General features: G+C 45.3%; 1 protein-coding gene across 14 annotated transcripts in view; it reads right to left on the bottom strand.

Annotated features, from left to right (window-relative positions):
* The window catches only part of rgs3a (regulator of G protein signaling 3a), a 127531-nt gene that overhangs the window by 28810 nt on the left and 73702 nt on the right, over positions 1 to 25019 (bottom strand). For 13 of the 14 annotated variants that reach the window (XM_035526932.2, XM_081720210.1, XM_035526929.2 and 10 more), the window contains one exon: positions 9018 to 9839. In XM_035526932.2, the coding sequence (XP_035382825.1) occupies positions 9018 to 9839 (822 nt within the window). Of the gene's footprint in view, positions 1 to 9017; positions 9840 to 25019 lie in introns of those variants that run through there. The other variant, XM_081720215.1, reaches the window with a different exon arrangement.

The raw sequence follows: 25019 nt of genomic DNA on the forward strand, positions 1-25019 counted from the left end.
CCTCTCACTCCCTTACTCACTCCCTCCCTCTCATTCCCTCGCTCTCTCACTCCCTCTCTCTCACTCCCTTACTCACTCCCTCCCTCTCATTCCCTCGCTCTCTCACTCCCTCTCTCTCACTCCCTTACTCACTCTCTCCCTCTCTCTCCCTCCCTCTCTTACTCCCTCTCTCACTCCCTCCCTCTCACTCCCTCCCTCTCTCACTCCCTCCCTCTCTCACTCCCTCCCTCTCACTCCCTCCCTCTCTCTCTCCCTCCCTCCCTTGTTCGTTCTCACTGATGTCCTCTCCATGTTCCATGAAGAAACCTCTTGTCTTTCAGCTTTTCTGCCCTGCTAAATATTATCCTCTTCAAGGAATACTGATATTTATCTGTTCTACGAATCCGAGACTTTTTTAGCTCTCGCTTAAGCACGCACACACAAACATGCATACAAACAAACGCACACGCACAGAGGAGGCTTTTGAGGAGATCATGCGTTTGCCATTACACGGCCCTGCTGACCGCTCCCTTTCTAATGTGCCCTGACATTGGTTCACTCTGGGCACTTTCTCCCCATGCCTTCTAAATAAAATATAAGAAAGACTGATTGGGTTTATTTATAGACATTCCATGTATTCAGAGCTGCAGGGCTGTGCGTCAGCATGTGATGTCTCCCACAAAGAGGTCATCTCCGCTCTGACATCCACCTATACACACCAAGGCGAATGTCATTTTTGGTCACCCACTGAGCAACAACAGCAAAAAAAAAAAAAAAAAAAAAAAACAGAAGAGATTGCAGTATTTACAGCTCCAGGCATGAACCCTGAAATAACCCAGGAAGACCTACTTCTCTCCTACTGCCTGGAGTCTCAGCGGAGACAGACCTGAGCACTGGACACAAGATCTGCAGCCAGTGTTGATGGACCACACAAGGACAGTAACTGTTTTGCAATAGAGCAGTCCTCCTCGAGACGTTCCAGAATCTGTTGCATCTGTTTCTTGTTCTCCTAAAGTGAATTGCCAAAGTGGGTAGAGTGTACACCGTAGTGAAGAGAATGCAGAAGTGGGGTAGCAAAGCACAGCATCTGACTCTTGAGGGTAAAGAAGCAAGACTAGTCATCTAGAGCTGAGAGTTGTTCACATTCACAAGGCACTCTGAGTCAGGTAGCGCCGAGTATTTCACCACTGAGAAAGTTGGAGGAACATGTACATTTCACTGAATGCCAAAGGTATTATATCTTGGTACATACTTGGTATATCACCAAGCAATGTGTGCAAAGCAGTTGTCATAAATGCTTAAAATCAGGATTACATTATTTGTATATAAAACAGGAATCATATACAAAATGTACAGGGCAAAGTTTTGTTTGCTTCTCTCTGGTTTGCATGGACTACTCTTAATCTGATGCATTTCAGTCAGGCTCCAGGAATTTCATAGCCAGGGACATAAACAGGAATATTACTTTAGTGTGCTACAGCTGCCTAAGTGTGTCTATATTAGGGTCAGATTCCTTTTGGAATGTTTCTAACATTTCTAGTAAGTTAAACCAACAATCTGATTCCAAAGCTGCCACTGAGTCTTAGCTCATGGATAACTGGATTTTGCAAGCACCTCGATTTTCTTCCCACAATTCCCTGACAAAATAAGCTCTGTGGGTTCTGTGTAGCGAGGAAAACTACAAACTGGGAAAGCTGTTACTTTACAAGTAAACAGAATAAATCCCTTCCCTGTACAACGGTAAGGTTTTCCCTCACATGCATTCCATGCTGTAGCCTTCCTGCAACCCTTCATGCAGAGTTATATAACTGTACACCGTGGTCCTCCCTGCAACTGATGTTTCCCGATAGAAGGCACTCAAGATGGGTCAGACGTAAAGGAGGGAACATACAGACCCTTTTGCATAAAAGCACACAAGGTAAATGACGTTTGAGCAAGCTGTTAGCTAATTTAAGAGAACTCCCATCCTTTTGGAACACAAATATTAACAGCGACCACGTAAAAGCCTGCAACCACATTCATGTCAACCCAAACAAAGGGCAGCCTTACCGGCAAGCCAAACCCTCTCACCAGAGCTGTACATCTGCACTCAGTGTCACGAAGTCACAAGAATATAAACAGTACAGACAGTCTGTGGATCTGGAAGGAAAACAAACCAGGATGGCCTTCTCCAACTCCCCTACTAAGGCCAATCTACTGGTCTGAAAGCTACAGCATCTGCAGTGTTTACTAGTCCTGTAAATATTTACTCATTACATGCTGGGGAGCACCTGAGTTGGCCCGGCGATGGTCACATGCACTGGCCCAAATAGAACTTGACCTTGTGACCCTTTGTCCAGACATCCGTCATATTTTAGAGTGCCACAGGGAACTGACCTGCTCCTACAATGGTTGGGTGAACCCCAGTAAGCTGTGTGGCACCCTGCAGAATAAAGTGTCATTGACTGGATCTAAAACAGCATATGTCCTGATACTTACTGAAGCGTATGAAAGTACGTCATTCAGATTTACTGCCACCTTACAACATTTAACCTCACACAGGGTACAGCTCAGGTTTGCCACACTGATTAGGCCAAGTGTTCAAAGCCTGCCTAAGCCATTAGATCACTGATCACTAACAATACGTGATCATAAAATGAAAGCATGGTCATTTGAAATGTACAGTGTGTGGTTTCAGGCACTGCTATTGGTTTAAAAGGGGTAGATTTAAATAACACCTTCTGTTATTAGGTTGGAAGGTAGATACTGGCCTGGAACATACAGCGAGTGTTTGGGCCCCAGCGTTACACGGTGCTCCTTGGACGCTGATACCACATACTCGGCCCCGCATTGATCATTTGCCTCTGTGCCCTTCTGTGTTCCCTGAAACCATGTGCACTGAGCACTGAGGCTATTTATAGCATGGCATCTCTGCCTGGAGCCAGGTCATGCTGCATCAGTGCTGAGACGCATGGCGAACCTGAAGAAACACAATGGAGCTCAGTGAAAGCGCAAGGCCAAGGGTATCTGACTCAGCGCTCACTCGCCTTATGGTAGAAACATTGCTGTAATTTGACAGTTTGCTCTGCACGTGTCCTAGTAGGTTTTTAACCATGATCACCCAGACGGGCATGACCATGCGTTTTGAAACGAGCAGGAACAGAGCGTCTGAGGGGCGGCTTTGATAGCCACGGAGGCGCGGCAGGCTGGCGGGTCAGTGACGTGGTCTATTGGACATCAAGTGCAACAATTTTCCACAGGCTTGGAAAAGAAATCACAGGCTTAGAGTTCAAAGGAGTAGAAATAGATGACTAATGTATGTGTCTGCTGTGCTTTGAAGGACCTGAAAAGATTGAATTTATATTAAAGAACTGTGCAGCACTTATTGGTTCAGTCTTGCAGTTCATCTGAAAAGACTTCAAATTTGACATGTCATTGTACTCAAGACAATGCAACTTGTATCTTAAAATATTTGTCATGCAAAAGTAAAATAATATTGCTGAAAAGAAAGAACATTGAACAAAATCTGAAAAGCTAAACAATATGAATTCTTCACCATAATTGCCACTAATATCTATAATATATATCTGAGTGGAAACAGACTGAAAATGCTAACAACATCTGCCAGATGACAGTGTCAAACACACACACACACACACACACACACACACACACAATCTCTCTCTCACACACACACACACAAACTCTCTCTCTCTCTCTCTCACATTCACACACACACACACACACACACACACAAACGCACCAGAGATAGAACTGTAAATAAGGCTTTAAAAGAACTGTACATTTTCTCGTTCACACTTAATTAGAGCCATTGGTCTGTCAGCAACACTCTAGGATTGTAATGTTTCCTGGAAGTGTCCCTACATCTCGCTTCCAAGTTCCATGGCAAAGTGAAAAAAAACCCACTAGAAAACAAGTCAGGAAAAGCCAGCATGAGCACTGTCAAAACTCAAATCCATAAATGTGAAACATAAACGCTGGTTTGACATCGCTGCCATCTGATTCCAATTCAAACCCATAGAGAGGGGGAAAGCAGAGTTCCTTCTGCCAGCATGGCACAGCGTGCTAGCAAAATGTTCTCCTTTCAAATTAAGTGTAACATGGAGAACTGTTCTGTACAATACTGGTGACTAGAGAGCGCCCCCCCCCGGCTGGTGTTCCTGTTTCTCATGCCGATTCCCGCCGTTTCCACTCATGCTGATTCCCGCCATTCCCAATGAAGGACTGGGCCCAGAGTCTTCCTCCACCTGACAGGCCACTAGGCGACAGGAGACAGTGCAGCAAACTCGCAGTAAAGTGCACGTGCACACATTCAGAAGTATGTGCGCACAAACACACACACACACACGCAAGATGCATGCAAGCATACTGCAAAACATGCACATATGCATAAGTAAGTGCATAAACTGTATGCATTTACCTAACAAAATAACACAGGGAAGGATATAATAACTTTTTTGTGGTTCCAGATATTTTGATGACTAACTGGTGATGTGTGTGTGTGCGTGCGTGTGTGTGTGTGTGTGTGTGTGTGTGTGTGGGTGTGTGTGCGCGTGAGTAAAAGATATCTCTCTACTCCTGGTCCTAGCACACACCCAGCAGCACTAGGTACCAGTAAGTGTGTATATATGTGAAAGTGGATGTGGAAAACCTGAACTAGAAGAGATCTACAGCATGTCAGCCTGGACCTGCACTCTGTCTCACTTTATTGCTGCTCTCCACGAGTGACGTTCATTCGCGCTATCAGGTGTCAGAGAGGCATAAGATAGGAAGAAAGATTGGAAAGAAGGAGAATAAACACAGCTTAGGCACAGAGAAAGAGAGAGAATGAGTGAGAGATGGAGACAGAATGAGAGCCAGGCAGACAGGGAGGGATGGTGTATGGAACATAAATGTTTTGAAGAGAGCGAATGAGAGCCAGTGGGGTAGTCCAACACTTAGAATGTTTGTGGCTGGGGGGAGTTGGAAGGAAAAGGCTTCTGGAGTGGGGGGGCACTTTTCCATGCATGACCAAAACACATTGCTTCATCCAATCTATAGCCTTTATTTCACATGTGCTTTTCTTCCCTCCCTCGTTCAACTCACAAGCACGATTTGTTTTGTAACTCGAGGCAACAATCACTGAGTAACAAAGTGCATCTGATGGTCTCGGAGACTCAGAGTTTGTGGGAGGCCCAGGGTAGGTATGGTATATCCCACAATGCTCTTGTTCTGCAAAGAGCCTCAGAAAATACAAGTGGGATGATCTTGGTTAAGATATTGGTTATTAGATTAACTTGGTTATTCTCCAGGCCAAATTAAAAAATAAGATATGATACTTTTCTTGACTGGCAGAAACCCAGAGAACCCCGAAACCGCTACCCTGACCCTGCAGAAACCCAGAGAACCCCCAAACCGCTACCGTGACCCCGCAGAAACCCAGAGAACCCCCAAACCGCTACCCTGACCCTGCAGAAACCCAGAGAACCCCCAAACCGCTACCCTGACCCCGCAGAAACCCAGAGAACCCCCAAACCACTACCCTGACCCCGCAGAAACCCAGAGAACCCCCAAACCGCAACCCTGAGCCCGCAGAAACCCAGAGAACCCCCAAACCGCTACCGTGACCCCGCAGAAACCCAGAGAACCCCCAAACCGCTACCCTGTCCCCGCAGAAACCCAGAGAACCCCCAAACCGCTACCCTGACCCCGCAGAAACCCAGAGAACCCCCAAACCGCTACCCTGACCCCGCAGAAACCCAGAGAACCCCCAAACCGCTACCCTGACCCCGCAGAAACCCAGAGAACCCCCAAACCGCTACCCTGACCCCGCAGAAACCCAGAGAACCCCCAAACCACTACCCTGACACAGAAACCCAGAGAACCCCCAAACCGCAACCCTGACCCCACAGAAACCCAGAGAACCCCCAAACCACTACCCTGACCCCGCAGAAACCCAGAGAACCCCCAAACCACTACCCTGACCCCGCAGAAACCCAGAGCACCCCCAAACCACTACCCTGACACAGAAACCCAGAGCCCTCAAGCAGTATACACACCAGTGGAAAAGCCTTTAAGTGGTCCACAGCTCCCACACCAGTGGAAAAGCCTTTAACTCTCCAACAGCACACACATCAGCTAAAGCTTGTATCTCATGCAGTGATGGCTTCGGCCTGATTTGTGGCTTTTCCACACTTGTTCATTACTTGTGTAGGGACGGTCAGTGAGATCTATTTACGAAAAAAATGTCAGCCTCGTGTACTGACTTTCAGTTAAAGTAAACAAGCAGGGAAGAGGCAGTCCTAGACCTTTGGCACTGGGCTTGAGCGACTATGACAGTGAAGAGCACTATAGCGTCACCATCATGCCAGTGTAACAGTACTGAACTGTGCAAGCTAACATTACAGTGTCATCTAACATTACTTTAAGGCGTCTTCAGTTATCATAGTTGTATCTTGCTGTATTTAAAAAATAAATAAATAAATACAAGTAAGCATGCCTTTTTTTAATCCTGTGCATCACATTTTAAATAAGCCTCATTATTTGTATGTGAGTGTGGAGAGATTCCAGTGCTTCTAAGTAATATCAGCAGTATCCAGATAAGAAATATTTACTGTAGTCCAGTCAGACAGGATCTACAGAATTCTACGCCAAGATGCTTAGTGATTTAAGGCAATAGAGACAGGACTTCTCCAAACACACAGCTGGAGAAAAGGCAGGTTGGTGACGCAGCTAGGTAGTAAAATCATACTGAAAGTTAGCGAAAATGCACACACACACACACACACACACACACACACACACACACACACACGCACGCACACACACACACACACACGCAAGCACACACACACACACACACACACACACAGCACAGCACAGCGCATTCCTTCTACTAGGCTAACACTGCCATTTAAGGATCCAAATCACCCAGGTCAGCAGCCTCCTTCTGTCTCTGTCTCTGTCTCTCTCTCTCTCTCTCTCTCTCTCTCTCTCTCTCTCTCTCTCTCTCTCCTACATACACACACACACACACACACACACACACACAGGGAAACTTTTAAAGTGAGGGGTTTCTGTATTTCTCAAAATAAATATGTTTCTCTGTTTCTCAAAATGTGTTTATAATCTGTCTCACATGTCTCTGTCAGTTCAGAAATCTTTAACTCTCACATTAAACCATGCATATCACTTATATCACTTGCATAAGTCCAGCAGTCTGAAAGCCAGAATCAAGCCATTAAGCATATACATACAAACAAAGACCTGCTAAAATTAGCTCAAAGAGATACTTGGGTCAGTTCATGTGGTTGGAGGAAAGTTCAGAACATAAAGTTCAGATTCTTCTAGACTGCAGAAAGGAAAGCCATAAAGTGCCCCTTAGTGGACAAATCTAAAAGTGCACCTTCTTAAACCACAGCTTTCAGAAAGTATAACGTGTTAGTCCATGGTTAGTTGAACCTGCATCAGCCCAGGACTACTTGATGACCCCTCCCAGCGCACTAGTGATATAATGATGTCCATAAAGAAGTAGCTCTGCTATGAGGAAGTGACCAGTGGAGTAGAGGGTGGGGTAAAGGGTGGGGTAAAGGGTGGAGTAGAGGGTGGAGTAGAGGGTGGCTGACGAACTGCTCTTCACACCACCGAATGGGCCACAGCTACTGTACACCTAAAACCTCCTACACAACTTGTCCTCCTTTCCTGTACTACACATTTAAAAGGCTGTACAGTACAATCAGCTGGTCCTTTTAACAACCAAAGCATTTTGGCTCATTTTACACCACTGGCCACTTGGTGGCATCAAGTCCAATATCAAACCCGGGAGTAGAGACTGGCCAGCTCTGTGTTTCGGGCCGAACCCTCACGTAAGCAGCGGTGCTGAGTGAAGGCTGTGAGGCTTCAACAGGGCCTGGTTCCCCCATGTCAAGAGCACTCCTTTCCTGCATGAACAACCCGCAAACCTGCAACCCGCACAGCCCCTGCAAAGTCCCGTACAGGCCCTGTAATACGGAAACACTTTATACCGCATGATCTCATTTGTATTTCTGTCTCATTCATCATCTCATTCATTCCGCGTTTAGTTGTATTCAACCACAGACTAATGAATAAGAACAAATGAAGCGCAAAGTCAGGGCACTGCTCTGCTGATCCAAAGCACTACAGCTGTGTCTGTTACTACAATGAAATCAAGGAACCTGCCCTTCACCTGGAGAGAGGTGGGATCATGCAGGAATCAGGCTGGAAACAGATCACGTGTGATTGTGTATTCTACACTAACCAAATGCTTTATTGCCATTTCTGTGTTGCATTGTAGCACGGTTTAGGCACTGATGCTGAAATGTTCTGGGATACTATATAGATACACAGAACTGAGCAAAGTCTTGGGCACCCTAGGAAAACTGTTTATAGCTATTTATCAGGGCAGTATTTTTTGCATAAACAAAAATAGTGGATATTCGTTTGACTGGATGTTTTCTGGTTTGTTTGATTGTTTTCCCCTGCTAAAGTGTGTTGATGGGAGAGTTCTACTCTACCTGTTCTATAGTTCTATAAGAAAACAGATGTGAGTCTTAACTGTTTCAAGTATTTGAAGTTGTGCTAAATTTGTGTTTTCTGCAAGTCAAAACGGCCTTGTAAGGGGTGTAGAAAAGCCAAGCAGGACACAATACCTACCTGTACTTTCCATTAAAATACATGCATATTTAAATACATACAAAAACATATTTGTTACATTTACATTAATGTTTTAATGTAGTAATTTGTGTGTTTTGCGTGCAAATGAACACTTACTGCCCAGATAAACAACAGAACTGTATATACTGCACTGTGTATATATATATATATATATATATATATATATATATATATAAGTAAAGTAAATAACTTTTAAGTAACTAAACAACTATAAAGAAAATCTTACATTGTAACTTAATAGAATGAACTCAAAATTTAAAATTTTACGATAGTTACTTATATACGTTATCAAAAATGTCTGCAGTGTAGCGTGTACACAGACGTTTCAGTTTGGGAGCAGTTGGAGACAGAGCTCTGCGCCTCACCTTCCGGCCAGAGAAGAGCATGCAGAGCTGGTGCATGGATCCTCCGTTCTTGGTCAGCTCCTTCTTCAAGGTTTTGGGCGAGGGCAGAGTCCAGCCTCCCTTGCTCCCGGCAGACACCTCCAGGCAGTTGATGGCGTTGTCAGAGGTGAAGCAGGTGGTGCGCGGGTCCTGGAGGAGGCTGCCCTCGCTGTGTGTGCGCCTGCGGAGCGAGTTCTGGACGCTGAGGCCGCCGCCACCATGTTTCTCGCACCCACCCGCGTCCACCATGCTCCGCCTCTTGCCGCCCTCCAGGAAGTTGTCGTCGCTGTCGTCTTCTTCCTCCTCGTCGTCCTCCTCATCCTCCTCGTCCTCTTCGTATTCCTCTTCTGTGCCAGGTGTGGAGAGGGCGTCGGTGCTGAAGGACCGGTCCAAGCGTAGCTCTGGGATGATGAAGGACGAGGAAGAGGAGGAGGGAGGCGCGTTGGTGTCAGGAGCTTCTGAGGCGTTGTCCTCTTCTGTTGCTGGCAGCTTCTCGTCTCCGCCAGCCGCGCCCAGGTCTTCCTCCCCCTCTTCATCCTCTGGGGTCTTCCTCGCCTCCGCTTCCTCTCCCCAGGCCTCAGTCAGGCTGCCTTCCATGCTTCTTCCCTCCTCTGCCTCGGTGGAGGAGGAAGGCATCACGGGCACCAGGTACTGTGTCTCTTCCAGGAGCGTGAGCTCGCTGGGCTGTGGGCTGCTCGCTGTGGTCACCCCAGTATCAGACAGGCTGCCCAGTGAAGGCTCATCCACCAAGGGGTGCCGGTGAGCCCCCACATCATATTGCTCTGCCAGCTTAGGCTCCAGCATCTGGAGAAACAGATACAGAAACGTAAGGTGACAGTCTAACTCGGTGCTTAAACTCATAGGTAGCAATGCAGTATGAAATAACGTGCAGTATGGGAAAAAGTACCCAGTTGAAGGAGAGAAGTCCAAGCCAGTCACCCATATGGGGATAACATGTGTCAGGTTTATTTATTTGTATAACACACCACAAAAAATATCCATTCACTGATACACTGGCATGTGCCAGCATGAACACAGATCTGCACATAGAAAAAAATCTTTTTCTTTTCTTTTTCTCACCTAATCCCTCTATTCCTCTGTCCTGCTATCCTTTATTCCTGTCCTATATCCCTCTATTTTTATGTCCCTCTATCCTCTATCCCTCTGTCTTCCATTGTTCTGTCCTATATCCCTGTTCCTTCATGCATCCCTTCATGTCTGAGCAGCACACACTTCATGAGCTCTGAACACACACAACCTACTGACTACTCATCACATATGCAGACCCAGGCACCCATGAACACACATGCACATATTCTTTTACAACACACACACGCACACACAAAAACACACACACTTATACACATAGAAGTCTTTTGAGATGATGCTTTTATTACTACATAGATCTACTGACCTCATCCTGCCAAATTTGCCATCATGTGTTTACTCACTTAATCAATGCACAAACACACATGCCCATGCATACAGTGCGTATTTCAAATCATATATTCAGCACATGCACTTGAGGTCAAAACCCCCACTTATAATGTTACTTTAAGACCATATGATTTCAATTTAAGGCCATATGGTGTTACTTTCAGGCCATATGGTGTTACTTTAAGACCATATGGTGTTACTTTAAGGCCATATGGTGTTACTTTCAGGCCATATGGTGTTACTTTCAGGCCATATGATGTTACTTTAAGGCCATATGGTGTTACTTTAAGGCCATATGGTGTTACTTTAAGGCCAAGTCTTCACACAGGTGCCCTGTGACCCCTTGTGATTCTTCCACTCTCTCTCCATCTCGCTATGATATGCGCTAACCCCACAGCTGCCCACTGTCAGCTGACCCTTTCTGGGTATGCTGGTATATTTCTGAACATTCTGGCTGGCTGTTCTCAGTATACATTTGTTCCACATCACATGGCTGGAGCTTCGTGAAAAAGGTCATATCTGCTGTAGGTTTAATGAAACATTTACAGCTCATCCAAGAGTCACTAGAGCAGCAATGCGTGAGCTAATATGGAAGGTAGTACACTATAGTGCAAACACATGCGTAAAGGCCTTGATACCAAGTGCTGAAAGGTTGTTTTAAAAGGAAGAATAAAAAGAGATCGCAGTCTGTCCATACTGAAGTATCAGTGCAGGGGCTTTGAACAATCCAGCTTCTTATGATATTTTTAATGTATTTTGTTTTTTTGTTGTTATTATTATTATTATTATTATTATTATTATTATTATTATTGTGGGCTTTTTCAGCATTCACCTCTGAAGAGGTCAAATTTCAGACCTTATCTTCCAACAATTTTTAAGTCCCCAGCACACACACAAGGCCTCCTAAGGCATGTGTTTTTGCACTGAGGACATTTTTAGAAACCCCCTGCTTGCACGTTTAGTTTTCAAAGCTCACGGCTCCCCTCGGTTTCTTTGGCTCTCACACTACTGCGAGGGAAACAACCCATTTCAGGAAATGACCCAAATGGAGCTCTCACCAAATGTGGCTGCTCACATTTATTGCCTATCAAACGAGTGAAATGTGGGATTATTTGCCAACATGTCACTGTAGGGATGCGCCATGCAGCTCAGTGCACTCCCCTGGCTCACAGCCTCTTCTCAGTTACAGAGAGAGAGAGAGAGAGAGAGAGAGAGAGAGAGAGAGAGAGAGAGAGAGAGAGAGAGAGAGACGGAGACAGAAAGATGGAGAAATGGAGATAGAGGGGAGAGAGGGGGAGAATGAGAGAGACAAAGTGACAGAGAGAAGGAGAGAGAGAGGCAGAGCAAGAGAGAGAGAGAGAGAGAGAGAGAGAGAGAAAGAGAGAGAGAGAGAGAGAGAGAGAGAGGGAGAGAGAGAGAGGGAGAGAGAGAGAGACAGAGAGAGAGAGAGAGAGAGACAGAGAGAGAGAGAGAGAGAGACAGAGAGAGAGAGAGAGAGAGAGAGAGAGAGTGCTCCCATGCTTTCAAAGCTGCATCTCCAACTGCATATACGACAGGCCTCAGGTGGTCCCCATCAAATGTAACCACTTGAGTAAAAACTACTGAATCTTAAGCAGACAGCCCCCTTTTCATTGACAGAATCTGTTATTAACAACCATATACCGCCCCCTCCCCTTCCTATTTAACTCTAACTCTCTCCGTTACTGCCATTTCTCCCCATTTTTCCTGTCCAGGTTCCGACGGCTCCAGGTCGCAGACGTTAGAACCGCAGTTAAAACAGCTAGAGTAGCTGATCAGTCTAAAGTGGCAATTTCAGCTGGCCGTGGAGCAACTGGGTTTGTGAGGCACTTTGCAAGTTTCATGTTTCAGAAAGCCGGGGACAGATTAGCAAAAAAACCACTAAACCAATTCCATTAGCCATTTCCGTCCCCAGGTTTCATTTCTCAAACAGCCGGACAAAAAGTGGCCGCTCTTCCCAACATCCTACCATTCCTCTCAACCTAGCTAACCATGGAATTACGGATGCCCAAGGCTGCAGCCAGCCACATCCATGCTAAACGAGTCTGATGCAGCCCTGACTAAACGTGCCAAACTACAGTACCTTGCGAAAAACGCCTCCACTACTGGCCACATGCGTGACAGACAGCGATAGCTGCCCATGCTGCACACGTGAGTGGAAACACTGCTCTGTAAATAGTGTCCACTGCCCTACATAGGAAGAAGGGATATGCATTCAGGAAGGCGCTGAGCCGGACATGCCTGTCTCCTCTCCCTGTCCGTCATTCCCAGCGTTTAAATGTTCATAAGATCACTAGCAAGGCACAGCTGTCATGGAACGCTCGCCTCCCGCAAGCCATGTGGTTCGGCCCGCCACGTGCAGTGGGAGGATCCTGTTTCCTAGCCACACCTGCACACACCTGTATTGTGTTAGTCTTCTGTGCATTTAAACACCCCCAGGAATTTCTTCGGGGGGGGGGGGGGGGGGTGGGGGGGGCTGAGGCTGTTGAGCCTGGGCCGGGGAGGACCGAGGGGCACCACAATGAACAGAAAGAGGGCGGATGGGTGGAGCCAGTGGGATCTCCAGAGTCCCTTCCCTTCAGTGGACTCGCAAGCAAGACTGGAAGGGTCTGCCCAAAGCCTCAGAGGCAAACCGCCTCTGAGACGCTCCTAGAGTGGCAGGAGATAGGAGGACCATTGGGGGAGGTAGCACGTTTGGACATGCACCCCCGCGTGTCCGTTGAGGCCATGGATATGTTCGAGGTGCCTGTGCCGATGGCACGCGCCACGTCACAGCGCCTTATGTGTTTGTGCGTGGGCGCTATTGTGTGTTTGTGTTTGCGCCTTTTATGTTTGCAGGCGCAACATCGTCGGGAGCGTACCGGACTACCCTGAGGGAGGCCACGAGGTCTCCCTTGCCGCCAGGTACTGGGTGGGCACCGGGCATGACCGTGCTGTGTTTGTGTTTACGTGTACATGGCGCCCGGAGGTTTGCGTTCTCTGGAAGGATGCGTCGGGAGCTGCGCCCCTTGGGAGGGGGTTCTATCACGGAATGCTCGCCTCCCGCGAGTCACGTGGTTCGGCCCGCCACGTGCAGTGGGAGGATCCCTCTTTCGTAGCCACACCTGCACACACCTGTACTGTGTTAGTCTTCTGTGCATTTAAACTCTTGTCGTTGTGTGCAGTGTTGTCGGTTATTGTTGACGTAACGTGTTAATGTAGATGTATTCTTGTTTATCGTGTCTGTTTGATGTTAACCGTTTCATGTTCCTTGTTTGTAATTCGTGTGAGTGCTGTTGTGTTTATATGTAAATAAATGTTCGTCCACATCACTGAGCCTATGCGTCTTGCCCCTCACTCTTCGGTACTCGGGCCACACGCGTTACAACAGCGCACCCGAGGGAAAGGATAGTACAGAAAGCATCCCACGCTGGCACACACATATAGCCTGTGAGTACGTGGGGGGTCCCGCATCCTGAGCCAAGACAAAAATGAAGACGGAAAGAAAGGAGCTCGTCTGCGACTGTTCCAACAGAAAATGCTGTAAACAAAAGCATTACAAAGACACCTCAGACTTGATGAGAAATCTCCAATCACAACAATACAAGATATAAAGCAACACCACTGGAAAGCCATGAGTTGGGATTTTTAAGCATCCTTGAAGTGAAAATGCATTTATGGCTCTTCAGTGAGCAGATTTATAGCTCATTTTGCGAAATGCCCTTTTTCCGCCTGCAAAACAAACAGTGAGGATATCGCTTTATGGAGCCAATGAGCCAAACACAGATATGAGAAACAGGAACCACCACTGATGACAAAAAGAGCCATTTGCATTGAGACGATCCACAGCACAAAGAACAGCGACAAGACCGGCCATGCGAAATGAGCCGCGGTGAGACGAGACACGCCGAGAGGAGCCACAGGGAGACAAGCTAGAGAGACAATTAATGGCGAAAGCAGCAAAGTCAGCCCTGGGTGTGTCACGGGCGCGAGACAAAAGCACCACCTGTCCTGTCAGACACACATGTTCTCTCCCCTTGTCTCCAACTGCTGTTGTGATTCTGACAGGCTCCGGGGGCTCCCCGCCTCCGAGAATCCCGAGCGTGTGAGGAAACCACTAACCAGAGCAACATAGCAACACTTCTGGAAAGCAGAAGGATATTTTTGTCAGATGAAGTAACTCCAATATAACCATAACAGCACCTCGAACAACAAACCAGCAACATTAGATGTGTTCACGAAGTTTGGAAGTGATGAACACACTGAGTAGTTGAGCAAGCAGTTAGATAGATTCATCCAGCCGGAGCTGGCTAGTAGTAGCTAATTAAATTTACTCCATTACATTTAATCAATTACATCTAATTGGTTACATTTTTGATAAATTTGCACTTTTTCATTATAAAATACAGTTTATATAATATTATTAATAATAATCATTCTACTTGAAGAATGTGCTTTAGATATGTAGATTTACTAGTTTACTAATTATTTTTTCCTTTTTATGTTCATTATGTTCTGTGACAGTGCCCAGGTTACACATGAGTTAAATATCCAACACCACTTCTCCAGTGCATATCACCCCGAGTCCCAGGGTGCATTGGAAAGGTTCCATCTGACTTTTAAAAATATGCTGAGGTCTTAATATGCTGAGAAAGATCAAGATTGGGATGAAGGTGTTCCTCTGCTCCTTTTGCTATCTGTGACACAGTTCAAGAGTCTTTGGGGTTCAGCCCTAATGCATTACTTTTTGGATGCACAGTGCGTGGTCCATTGAAGGTTTTATATGACCAATGGTTGTCATCCAGTCCCAGAAATAATGTCCCTCTTTGTGATTTTGCTGCCAAATTACATAATCGATTGCACTTTGTTCGACAACTAGCCAAGCACAATCTTAATAGCTCTCAGGTAGCTATGAAGGCAATTTATGACTGAAAAGCTGTTGGTTGTTCATTGGAGGTTAGTGACAAGGAATTAGCCCTTTTGCCTATGTTGGGATCTTCCTTAAGTTCACGCTTTGCAGGTCCCCATGTGATAGAGAAAAGATTGTCCCCGACCAATTATGTTTTGGCTACCCCCATCGTAGATGAAAGACGTGTATGTGTCATATCAATTTGCTAAAGCCCTATGTGGATCGAGATGTGGTTTCCCCATCATCATCAATCCCTCGTACCCTGGCTATGGTTACGGTTGCTGCTGAGTATTCCCCTGAGCAAGACGGCTTACACTTGGCTCACAACTGTCTACCATGTGCACGTCTGCCCAACTAAGAAGCCCTATAATGTCTCCCAGAGAAGCTATCAGACTTGTCACCCTCAGCTAAGGATGACCTCCTTGCTCTGATTGAGAGATACCATCAATATTTTCTGATACCCCTTCGTGTACTCCTGTTGTTCAGCATGATATAGATGTTGGCTCACACCCTCTGATTAAACAACATCCCTATCAAGTAAACCCCCTGTAAACATGCTTTGTTGGAACAGGAAACAACATATCTGCTTGATAATGGTTTAGCCATCCATAGTAACAGCCCTTGGTGTTTCCACTGTCTTCTGGTTCCGAACCTGACGGAACCTTTCGCTTTTGCACAGATTATTGTAAAGTGAATGATATTACAGTGCAGGATTCATTCCACATGCCTTGTATGGAGGACTGTGTTGACAGAATAGGATCTGCTAATTCCGTGAGTAAGCTCGACCTCCTAAAGGATTATTGGCAGGTGCCGCTTATTCCTCGCCCCTCAGACATTTCAGCTTTTGCCACCCGATAAATTCCTGCAGTACACCTTTATGCCTTTGGGTCTCAAAAATGCACCTTCAACCTTTCAGCGATTTAGGAATATTGTGTTAGGTGATGTCCCAAATTGTGAAGCCTACCTAGATAATGTAGTTGTTTATACTCATATGTGGGAACAACACCTACAAACATTAGAAATGTTTTTTTGGAAAGTTGCAGGACGCTTCGCTTGTTTTGAATCTAGAACAATATGATTTTGGTACGGGCGAGGTAGCATACTTGGGCAAACTAGGTGGTCATGGGATGCTTCGACCATTGGATGCCAAAGTGCAGGCCATTTTGTCCTTTCCTGTCCCAGACAACAAACGGAGTCTCAGACATTTCCTCCTTTATATTGGAGGTTGATGCTAGTGGTGTAGGTGCTGGTGTTGTCCTCATACAGGAGGATACCCAAGGCTTAGAACACCTTGTTTGTTATTTCTCAAAGAAATTTGTAAAACATCAATTAGCACCATAGAAAAAGAGGCACTTGCTCTTTTGTTAGCGCTGCAACATTTTGAAGTTTATATTGGAGGCAGTTCTCAGCCAGTTACAATATATACTGACAATAATCCCTTGGTCTTTCTTAGCCGTATGGAAAACACCCACCAGCTTTTTATGCACTGCTCCCTCATTGTTCAGGAGTTCAACTTGAATATCCTACACAAAAAGGGAAGTGAGAATGTGGTAGCAGATGCCTTGTCCCGGGCTTAGATTTATTTGATGGTTGATGGTATTGATTTATTTCCTAACGGAGAATTTCTGAGGAGAAATCCACGCTTAAGAGGAAGGGTTTAAGTGTCCGCCTGTATGTCTGCATTCTGTGTTCCAGGTTCTGCCTCTGGCTTTCCGGTATCCCCCATCCCGAACCACACCAGGGTTTCCGGTGAGCAGAGGTCCATGTAAAAGGAAAAAGAAGAGCCAAAGGGCTTGGCTGAAGGCTCATTGGAGGAGAGTTTGGTGTTGTTGGTTTGGACTCATTGCTACAGTCTGAGCTTGTGTTTGCTAGACTTTATGTGTATGACTTTGGATTTGCCCCTTGATTTACAACTTGTTTTGCCCCTTGTTTGATTGCTGGATAATATATGTATCTTGTACCTTGTGTGTATATATATATATATATATTGTCCTGTATATAGTTACACACTATGGTAAGGAGTGGCTGCCATTTTGTTTTGGTGTGGGTTTATCTTTGTTTCTAACAGTGTATTCATTGTAAGTTTCTTTTTTTTCTTTTTGTTAGCTTAGTCAGTTGTCATTTTGTTTCTAGTGTGGTTTTTGTTTGTTGTGTTGGCCTTGGACACTCCTGACGTGATGGCACCAGTTTCCTGTCTTTAAATCAAAAGCTTGTAACTTCACTAGACCTTTGCTGTCAACTTTGTCTGGTTCTTCATTCCATTACTCCTTTCAACCCTATGTTATGGCCTGGACCTCTCAGTTCTGAATTTTATTATTTTATCTTAGATGAGAACTATCACAAAAAAGAAAAACTCATTTTTTTCTTATTAAATGCATACATAGCAAGTACACTGTAATGTACCCAAAATTTGTACCAAAAAAAGCTACCTGTACTTCACTGCTTCTCTGCATTACTGATATAAGCATAGCTTTACGGCACTTTCCCCACCTCTGGAATCAATACAGTCCTTAGACACAGCTGCCCCTTAAATGTTTACACAGCCAAACGCTGCAAGTAACCGTGTAAACTCTTCCCACACCACCACCTAATGTGAATCGCATCCAAGCAATCCCAATCACCTAGCCAGATGAGAGCAACACCATCGATCAGCGACCTGTGTAGCCACAACCAATCGATGAATGAAGATGCGTGATCTGCACAGCCTGAGGGCATGAAGACCATCCGAAAGCAATAATCATTAATCAGTAATAGGTGTCATCAGGCAGGGCTAATCTGCCAAATGTGCACACTCCTTTAATTTAACCCACAGCAACAAGTGGTGGAGCCAGTGGAAATAAGCTCATTTATTATTCATTTGGGGTGGGGGCTCATTATGACTGCATAAGTGGAAGGAAGGTGGGTGGTTGGGCTTGGAAAACAACATTCCTGTAACAGGGAACCCTTTTAGCTCAGACCACACACCAGAGGAGCATAAAAAATACACGACTATTTCCAACTTGGTTTTTCCAAAACATGTTCCTATGCTTATGTCAAGGATGTCTATGATGGGGCACACTAGTTTCAAATGACAGAAGCCTTGGAGAAGAGGAGAGATGGAGAGGCCCTGTGAGGGAGAAAAGGAGAGGTGAAGAGATGATGAAGACCGAGGGGCAGAGAGATGGAGACGGAGACGATGAGAACAGCCATGCAGGTTTATCCTAACAAAGACTGCTGCACTAATCCTATGAGGCAATTAAGTTCTCTAGACCAGAGTGAATGAATAAGTGAATGAATGAGTCAGTGTGTGAGTAAGTGAATGACACTGGTGGAAACTAACAGCAGTGTAATACTGTACTTGAGTGCCATTTTTGAGTATTTGTACTTTACTTATTTACACTTTTGGAGAATTGAAACTCACTCCAGTATAAAAAAGCCACTTTTGATTCACTACATTTGTCTAAACACTAGTTACTTTAATGAGGTCATAAATTCTTTATATTTTGTTTTGAACATGTTTAATGAACTAGGAGAGATGACCAATAACATTTTTTATTTTTTACATTAAAAAAATGTAAATGCAGTTATTTAAATGCCGTTATTCACTTTCAACAAAATGAACCCCAGGAGTTAAAGGCCCCAGTGCCTCTAAATCAGCATTTAATCAAATGTAAAGAGGCAAGTATGCATTGACTAAACTCAGAAAAAGATGAGTGAGAAAGAGAGAGAGCGAATGAGAGAGTGAATGAGACACCTGAAGTACTAAATTGAGAAAAGTGTGAGACATAAAGAATCCTTGGCTCATTTCTCTAGAGGACCTCTCAGCAGGGCGTACATTTCCAGCTGGGTGGACACAGAGTGCTACAACACGTTGCTGGCCTCTGAAGGCTCATCCTCAGATCTATAAAAGCTGGCTATAGTGGAGTTATTTCCCTCTCCATTTACTATAAGCCTCCATTATGGCCTCACTAATGTTAGACTCCTGCTGTTATGCAACATACGATATAATACAATAATCTCATAAAGTTGTATCATATAATATCTTGTTATATCAGAACATGTATGACTAACAAAGGTAATGAAATATGTATAAAATACAGGATGCAAGAGTAACATGTCAGCTCTGTCTCAGACCCAAGCCCAAAACCCTCAAGTCATGAACCCTCCTTAGGAGTCTGGGATGATTCCGATTGGCTACTTTCCCAAGCAGAGGCCACTCTTACTGCTTCATAGAATGCGCCACACACACACACCATACACACATACACACACACACACACACACACACACACACACACACACACACACACACACACACGCAGCAGCAGAAGCTGGAAAAAACAGTAGCACCAGAGCTCACTTACGTCAGAAGAAGTGATCACAATGTTCAGCCTCTCCATTCCACACTCTCCTACACTCCCCGACACTCTCATACCATTCCATACATTCTCCTACAATTCCCTGCACTCTTCTACACTCCCATGCACCATCCTACACTCCCCTACATTTTCACACTTATATTACTAAGAAAAAAAGAAAGAAAGATTGATTGAATGAAGATTGATTGGCACTCCTAATTGGCTCCTGTAGGGTAGAGTACATCTCTACGGATAAACATGAGCTTTTGCTGTGCCCCTCCCACTGCTCTTTGATGCTCATCAAGGAGCTGAAGCCCCGCCAACTGAGGCTGTCCTTAGAAACGGCGGACACTGCGCCAACTGAGACATGGGTGTGGGAGATGGGCAGGTCGATGGTGGCTTAATTCGCTCTAGTCCCAGTGGGTCAGCTCTACCCAGCAAGGCCAAATCAGTCAGGCAGCACTCAGCCATCTGGTCGAGGTGCGTTAGGTATCGATCAGCAGAACAACGTGGGGTAGCATCAGAGAAGTCAGGTTAGGGATATTACCGTGTGCGAGTGTGTGTGTGTGTGTGTGTGTGTTTTCAAGGTGACAGAAAAAGGCCAGAGCGACATGACAAACGCAGAGGATGCGCCCAGCATACCAATGTGGTAGGCAGGAGGACATTCACTCTGCAGATTACGTGGGTCATGGAGCTGGGGTAATCAGAGGACACACACACACAACATGCCGCTGTAATCACTAAATAAATGTCTTTATGCATTGCAGACACTCCACCGGATTCAAAATTAAAGCAAATTCATTCTTGTTGAAGCAAACAGCTATCTGGTGAGTAAGTACATTAAACTGATGACATCAACCAGCAGACGTCCCACACCCAGTAGGACTGATGATGATTGATTCCTACTGAGAAGGACATGTTCTGGGAGTGGCCTGCATTACAACAAGGCAATAATTATCAATAATAACAGGGCCACATGCAGTAAGTCATTTTCTATACTCACTGTCGTTAGTGTGGTAGGAGTGAAAGTGGTGGCATATGCATGCTTCAGAGAACCTAAAAAGTGATGAATAAATAACTAAAAAAAAAATTAAAAAAAAAACACTGGAACTACATGTAGTTCTGAATACATGTGGTGGTATATGCACCAGTGACTCAATGAGTTACACCATTGAACAACTGTCGGGGGTTTGAATCTCGACCAGGGCAGCTCGAGCGTGGACCCTTAGGCAAGGTACTTTACGCTACCTGCTTACCTCAACAGTGGGAGTCAGAATCAAGATCGTCACGTGTGTTGCCCAAGTCAACAAGGTCCGCATCAGATGCTGGGGGACCAGGACAATCTGAGGAAAAGTGGGCTGCTCGGACAAATATAAGACACTCATGGATGAGGGTGGAGAACAGAGGACTGTTGGAATGCTATTGCACAAGCACCCAGTGAGAGCGGATATATGCAAAGGATGTTGGAACTATGGATGCCTCAAAACCCAGCATCTAGACTAACACCGACATAACTATACTGCGTGCGCGTTGTTATTGGGCAAGTTGTATTTTTGAGGATTCATTTTATTATTGAACAACTACAGCGCTCTCGGTCAATCCAAAATGTTAATAAACCTCAAACCTGAAATTTTAAGAGTGTAAAAGTGAGGTTTGGGCTTTCTTAGGAGAATATCTATGTGTGCATAATTATAGGGCAACTATTAGTGTGCAAAATTATCACGCAACTAAATGAAATACAGAAGTTTTCCAATCTCACTTGTTTCTTTTCATCTGTTAAAGTGAGAATAATAAACAAACAACTCAAAATTTACAAATAAACATTTCTGACATTAAAAAAAAAAAGTTCTCAATAGGGTTTAGGCCAGGTGAGGAAGGGGACCATGTCATTATTCTTTCATCTTTAAGGCCTTTACCTGCTAGCCACACATTGGAGTACTTTGATGCATGCGATGGAGCATTGTCCTGCATAAAAATCCTGGTCTTCTTGAAAGAAGCAGACTTTTTCCTGTACCACTGCTTGAATAAAGTGTCTTCTAAAAACTGGCAGTAGATTTGGAAGTTTATTTTTGAGTCCATCTTCAACTCAAAAACGTCCAAATAGCTCATCTTTAATGATACCAGCCCATAGGAGTACCCCACCTCCACCCTGCTGGCATGGAGTCAAAGTGGAGCTTTTTGCCCGTTAGTGATCCAGCCATGGGCTCATCCATCTGCTCCATCAAGAGTCCATCTTAAAACATTCTGTCTTCAGATATTTCTTGGCCCAGTTTTGACCTTTCACCTTATGCGTTTTGTTCAGTGGCAGTCGGGTTTCAGCCTTCCTTACCTTGGCCATGTCTCTGAGTACTGAACACCTTGTACTTCTGGGCACTCCAGGTAGGTTGCAGTTCTGGAATATGACAGCACTGGAGGATAACGGGTTCCCAGTCGCCTCACATTTGATTATTTTCAAATCTTTGGCAGTTCATTTGCATCTTTTTTTCTCAACACATTTCTTGCAACCCTGTTGACTATTTGCAACAAAACATTTGATAGTTCTGTGATTACACCCCAATATCTTAGCAATTTTAAGAGTGCTGCATCCCTCTGAAAGCCATTTTAAAATTTTTTACGTTTCAGAGTCAGTTAAATCTCTTTTTTGGTCCATTTTGCCACAGGAAAAGAAGCTGCCTAATAATTATGCACACCTTGATATAGGGTGTTGATCTCCTTAGGCCACACCCTCCCTCATTATACACATACACATGATATGCTTAATTCCAATACGCATTCAGGTTTATACAGCTTGGAGTTGGAAAATATGCATAAAAATTATAATATGGTCAAAATACTCTATTGCCAAATAATTGCGCACACAGTGTAGTAGCTTAGTTGATCATCATATGATGATATCATCCACCTACCATCCAACTACTGGCCTATAAGTGTGAAGTGTGTGTAAGTGTGAAGGTCCTGTAAGTTGAAAGATCCGAGCATCATTGTGTATTAAATGAGTAGGCACATGGCTCAGTACATGAGCAGGGCCCTAATTGAAGAACTCAGTAGAGCTGTGGAAGACAACAGAGGCAAAAATCACCATAAAGTGGGATTTACCAAGGAGATGCCCTGAATGGAGCAACCTCCTCTACTTGGATGATGGCTCCAAGCAGCATGCCAGGTTATGCAGGAATGTCGTTCAGACTGTATCACTGTGGTCGGAAGGTTGCTGAGGGGATGGTACTACAAGAAGGCAGCTACAAGTACCTTGGAATCCCAAACAAAATGGGAAACATGAAGAGGCAACAAGGAAAGCAGCTTCATCCCAAAGGGTGAAGAAAGTCTGGAGAACACAGATGAATATGAAGAACAAGATCTGGGCTATCAACACCTACGCTCTACCAGTTATCAGATACCCTGCTGGCATAATAAGCTGGTCAAAGTAGGAGGCAGAATTCACTGGTGTCAAGATAAGACAGCACCTCACAATGCACAGAGGATTACATCCCAAATCCATCACACTGAGACTGTACATCAAACGGAAGGAGGGGCACTGAGGACTAGTGAGCATCCGAGCCACTGTCCAGGACGAAACAACCTAGATCCAGGAGTACACCAGGAAGAAGGTGCCAAAGGGATGAAGTGCTTAGTGAATACCTCAGACAGCAGAGACCTGAGGATGATGGGAATGACGAGGAGCTGAAGCCATCATGGAAGGATAAACCCCTGCACAGTATATGCCACCAGTAAATAGTGGCTGATATGGAAAAATCTACCAATAGCCAGAAAAAAACAGACCGAAAGAGAGCACGAGGTCACTAATCATGGCAGCACGGTAACAAGCTCCGAATACAAGAGCAATAGGCAGGACACCAGGCAGGACACCAGGCAGGACCCCAGATGCAGGCTGTGCAAAGATGGCCCTGAGAAAATCCAGCACATATCAACAGGAGGCAAGATGCCAGCAGGCAGAGCATACAGTGAATGCTATAATGAAGTCGCAGGCATAGTATACAGGTACATCTGTGCTTAGGACAGGCTGGACGTTCCAAGATCAAAGTGGGATACACCCCTGAAGGTGATGGAAAATGATCAAGCTAAGATCCTGTGGGACTTCCAGATACAGACAAAATGGTAATGGATAACCAACCAGACATAGTAGTAATAGATAACCAGCAGAAGAGGGCCATAGTGATAGATGTAGTAATCCCCAGCAAAAGCAACATCAGAAAAAATGAACACAAAAAGCTTGAGAAATACCAGGGGCTGGGAGAAGAGCGGGAAAAGATGTGAAACCTGAAGGCAACAATGGTTCCTGTGGTAATCGGAGCACTGGGAGCTGTGACCACCAATCTGAGAGAATGTCTCCAGCAGATCCCAGAAACAACATCCGAGATCTCTGTCCAGAAGAATGCAGTCATGGAATGACAATACTTAGGACCCTCAAGCTCCCAGGCCACTGGTAGAAGACCGGAGTTTGAAGGAAAAATGTGGGGACTTCATCCTCTCCCCCCTCCAAGTAGACTCTTCACAATATCATGCAATATCTGTATCTGGAACACTCAAGGTCTCCACGGTTTAGTGGGGAATCTCCACTCTAATACATTTAGGCTTTTGAGTGGTCATCAGTTTTCGTCAGGCATACGGTAACGGTGCTGACACGCTGAGCGATAACGTGGCTTTTGCCGATCTTTCACCCCCAGGTACAGCCGCTGCCATTCATCGGCACTGAAGCCTTGGGCAGTGGGCTGGTCAGTGAGACTGGGGACCACCCCCAGTGCCCTACCTCTATCCACACCAAATCTGAATGTGACAAATTCTACAAGAAAAGGAGCCAAGCTGCTCCATTTTCATGGCCCTTGGAGACGGGCTTTCAGAGATGGCTTCCGAGCCTCCGTATATTTCTCTTTTCTTAGAAAGAAGGGGGCAGAAGAGGCCGGAGGCAGGGGGGATGCCTGGCAGGCATTGTTCATCAAACCCTGAAGGTCAGGGACACGCAGAACCTCATTAAGGGCACCCAAACGATGGGACAGGAAGGGGCATTTGCCAGTAAAAGACGCTCAGTGGCGTCTTTAGGAGGACCATAGAGTCAGAGCCCCACACACTCCTCCTCTCACTCTACTTGCTTTAAAAAAAAAAAAAACAGCTATAGCAGCTTTAAGAGGAGCCAGCTGAATTATGACTGTGTGTGTGTGTGTCTGTGTGTGTGTGTGTGTCTGTGTTTCTGAAAGAGCCTGTGCATGTTTGTGTGTGTGTGTGTGTGTGCTTGAGCTGTTCATCTAGGAGCTAGTAAACAGTGCAGGCATTAAGACAACATCAAAATGG

Source organism: Electrophorus electricus, chromosome 8 (genome assembly GCF_041902795.1).
Source record: "Electrophorus electricus isolate QZ-2024a chromosome 8, ASM4190279v1, whole genome shotgun sequence".
NCBI classification, from domain to species: domain Eukaryota; kingdom Metazoa; phylum Chordata; class Actinopteri; order Gymnotiformes; family Gymnotidae; genus Electrophorus; species Electrophorus electricus.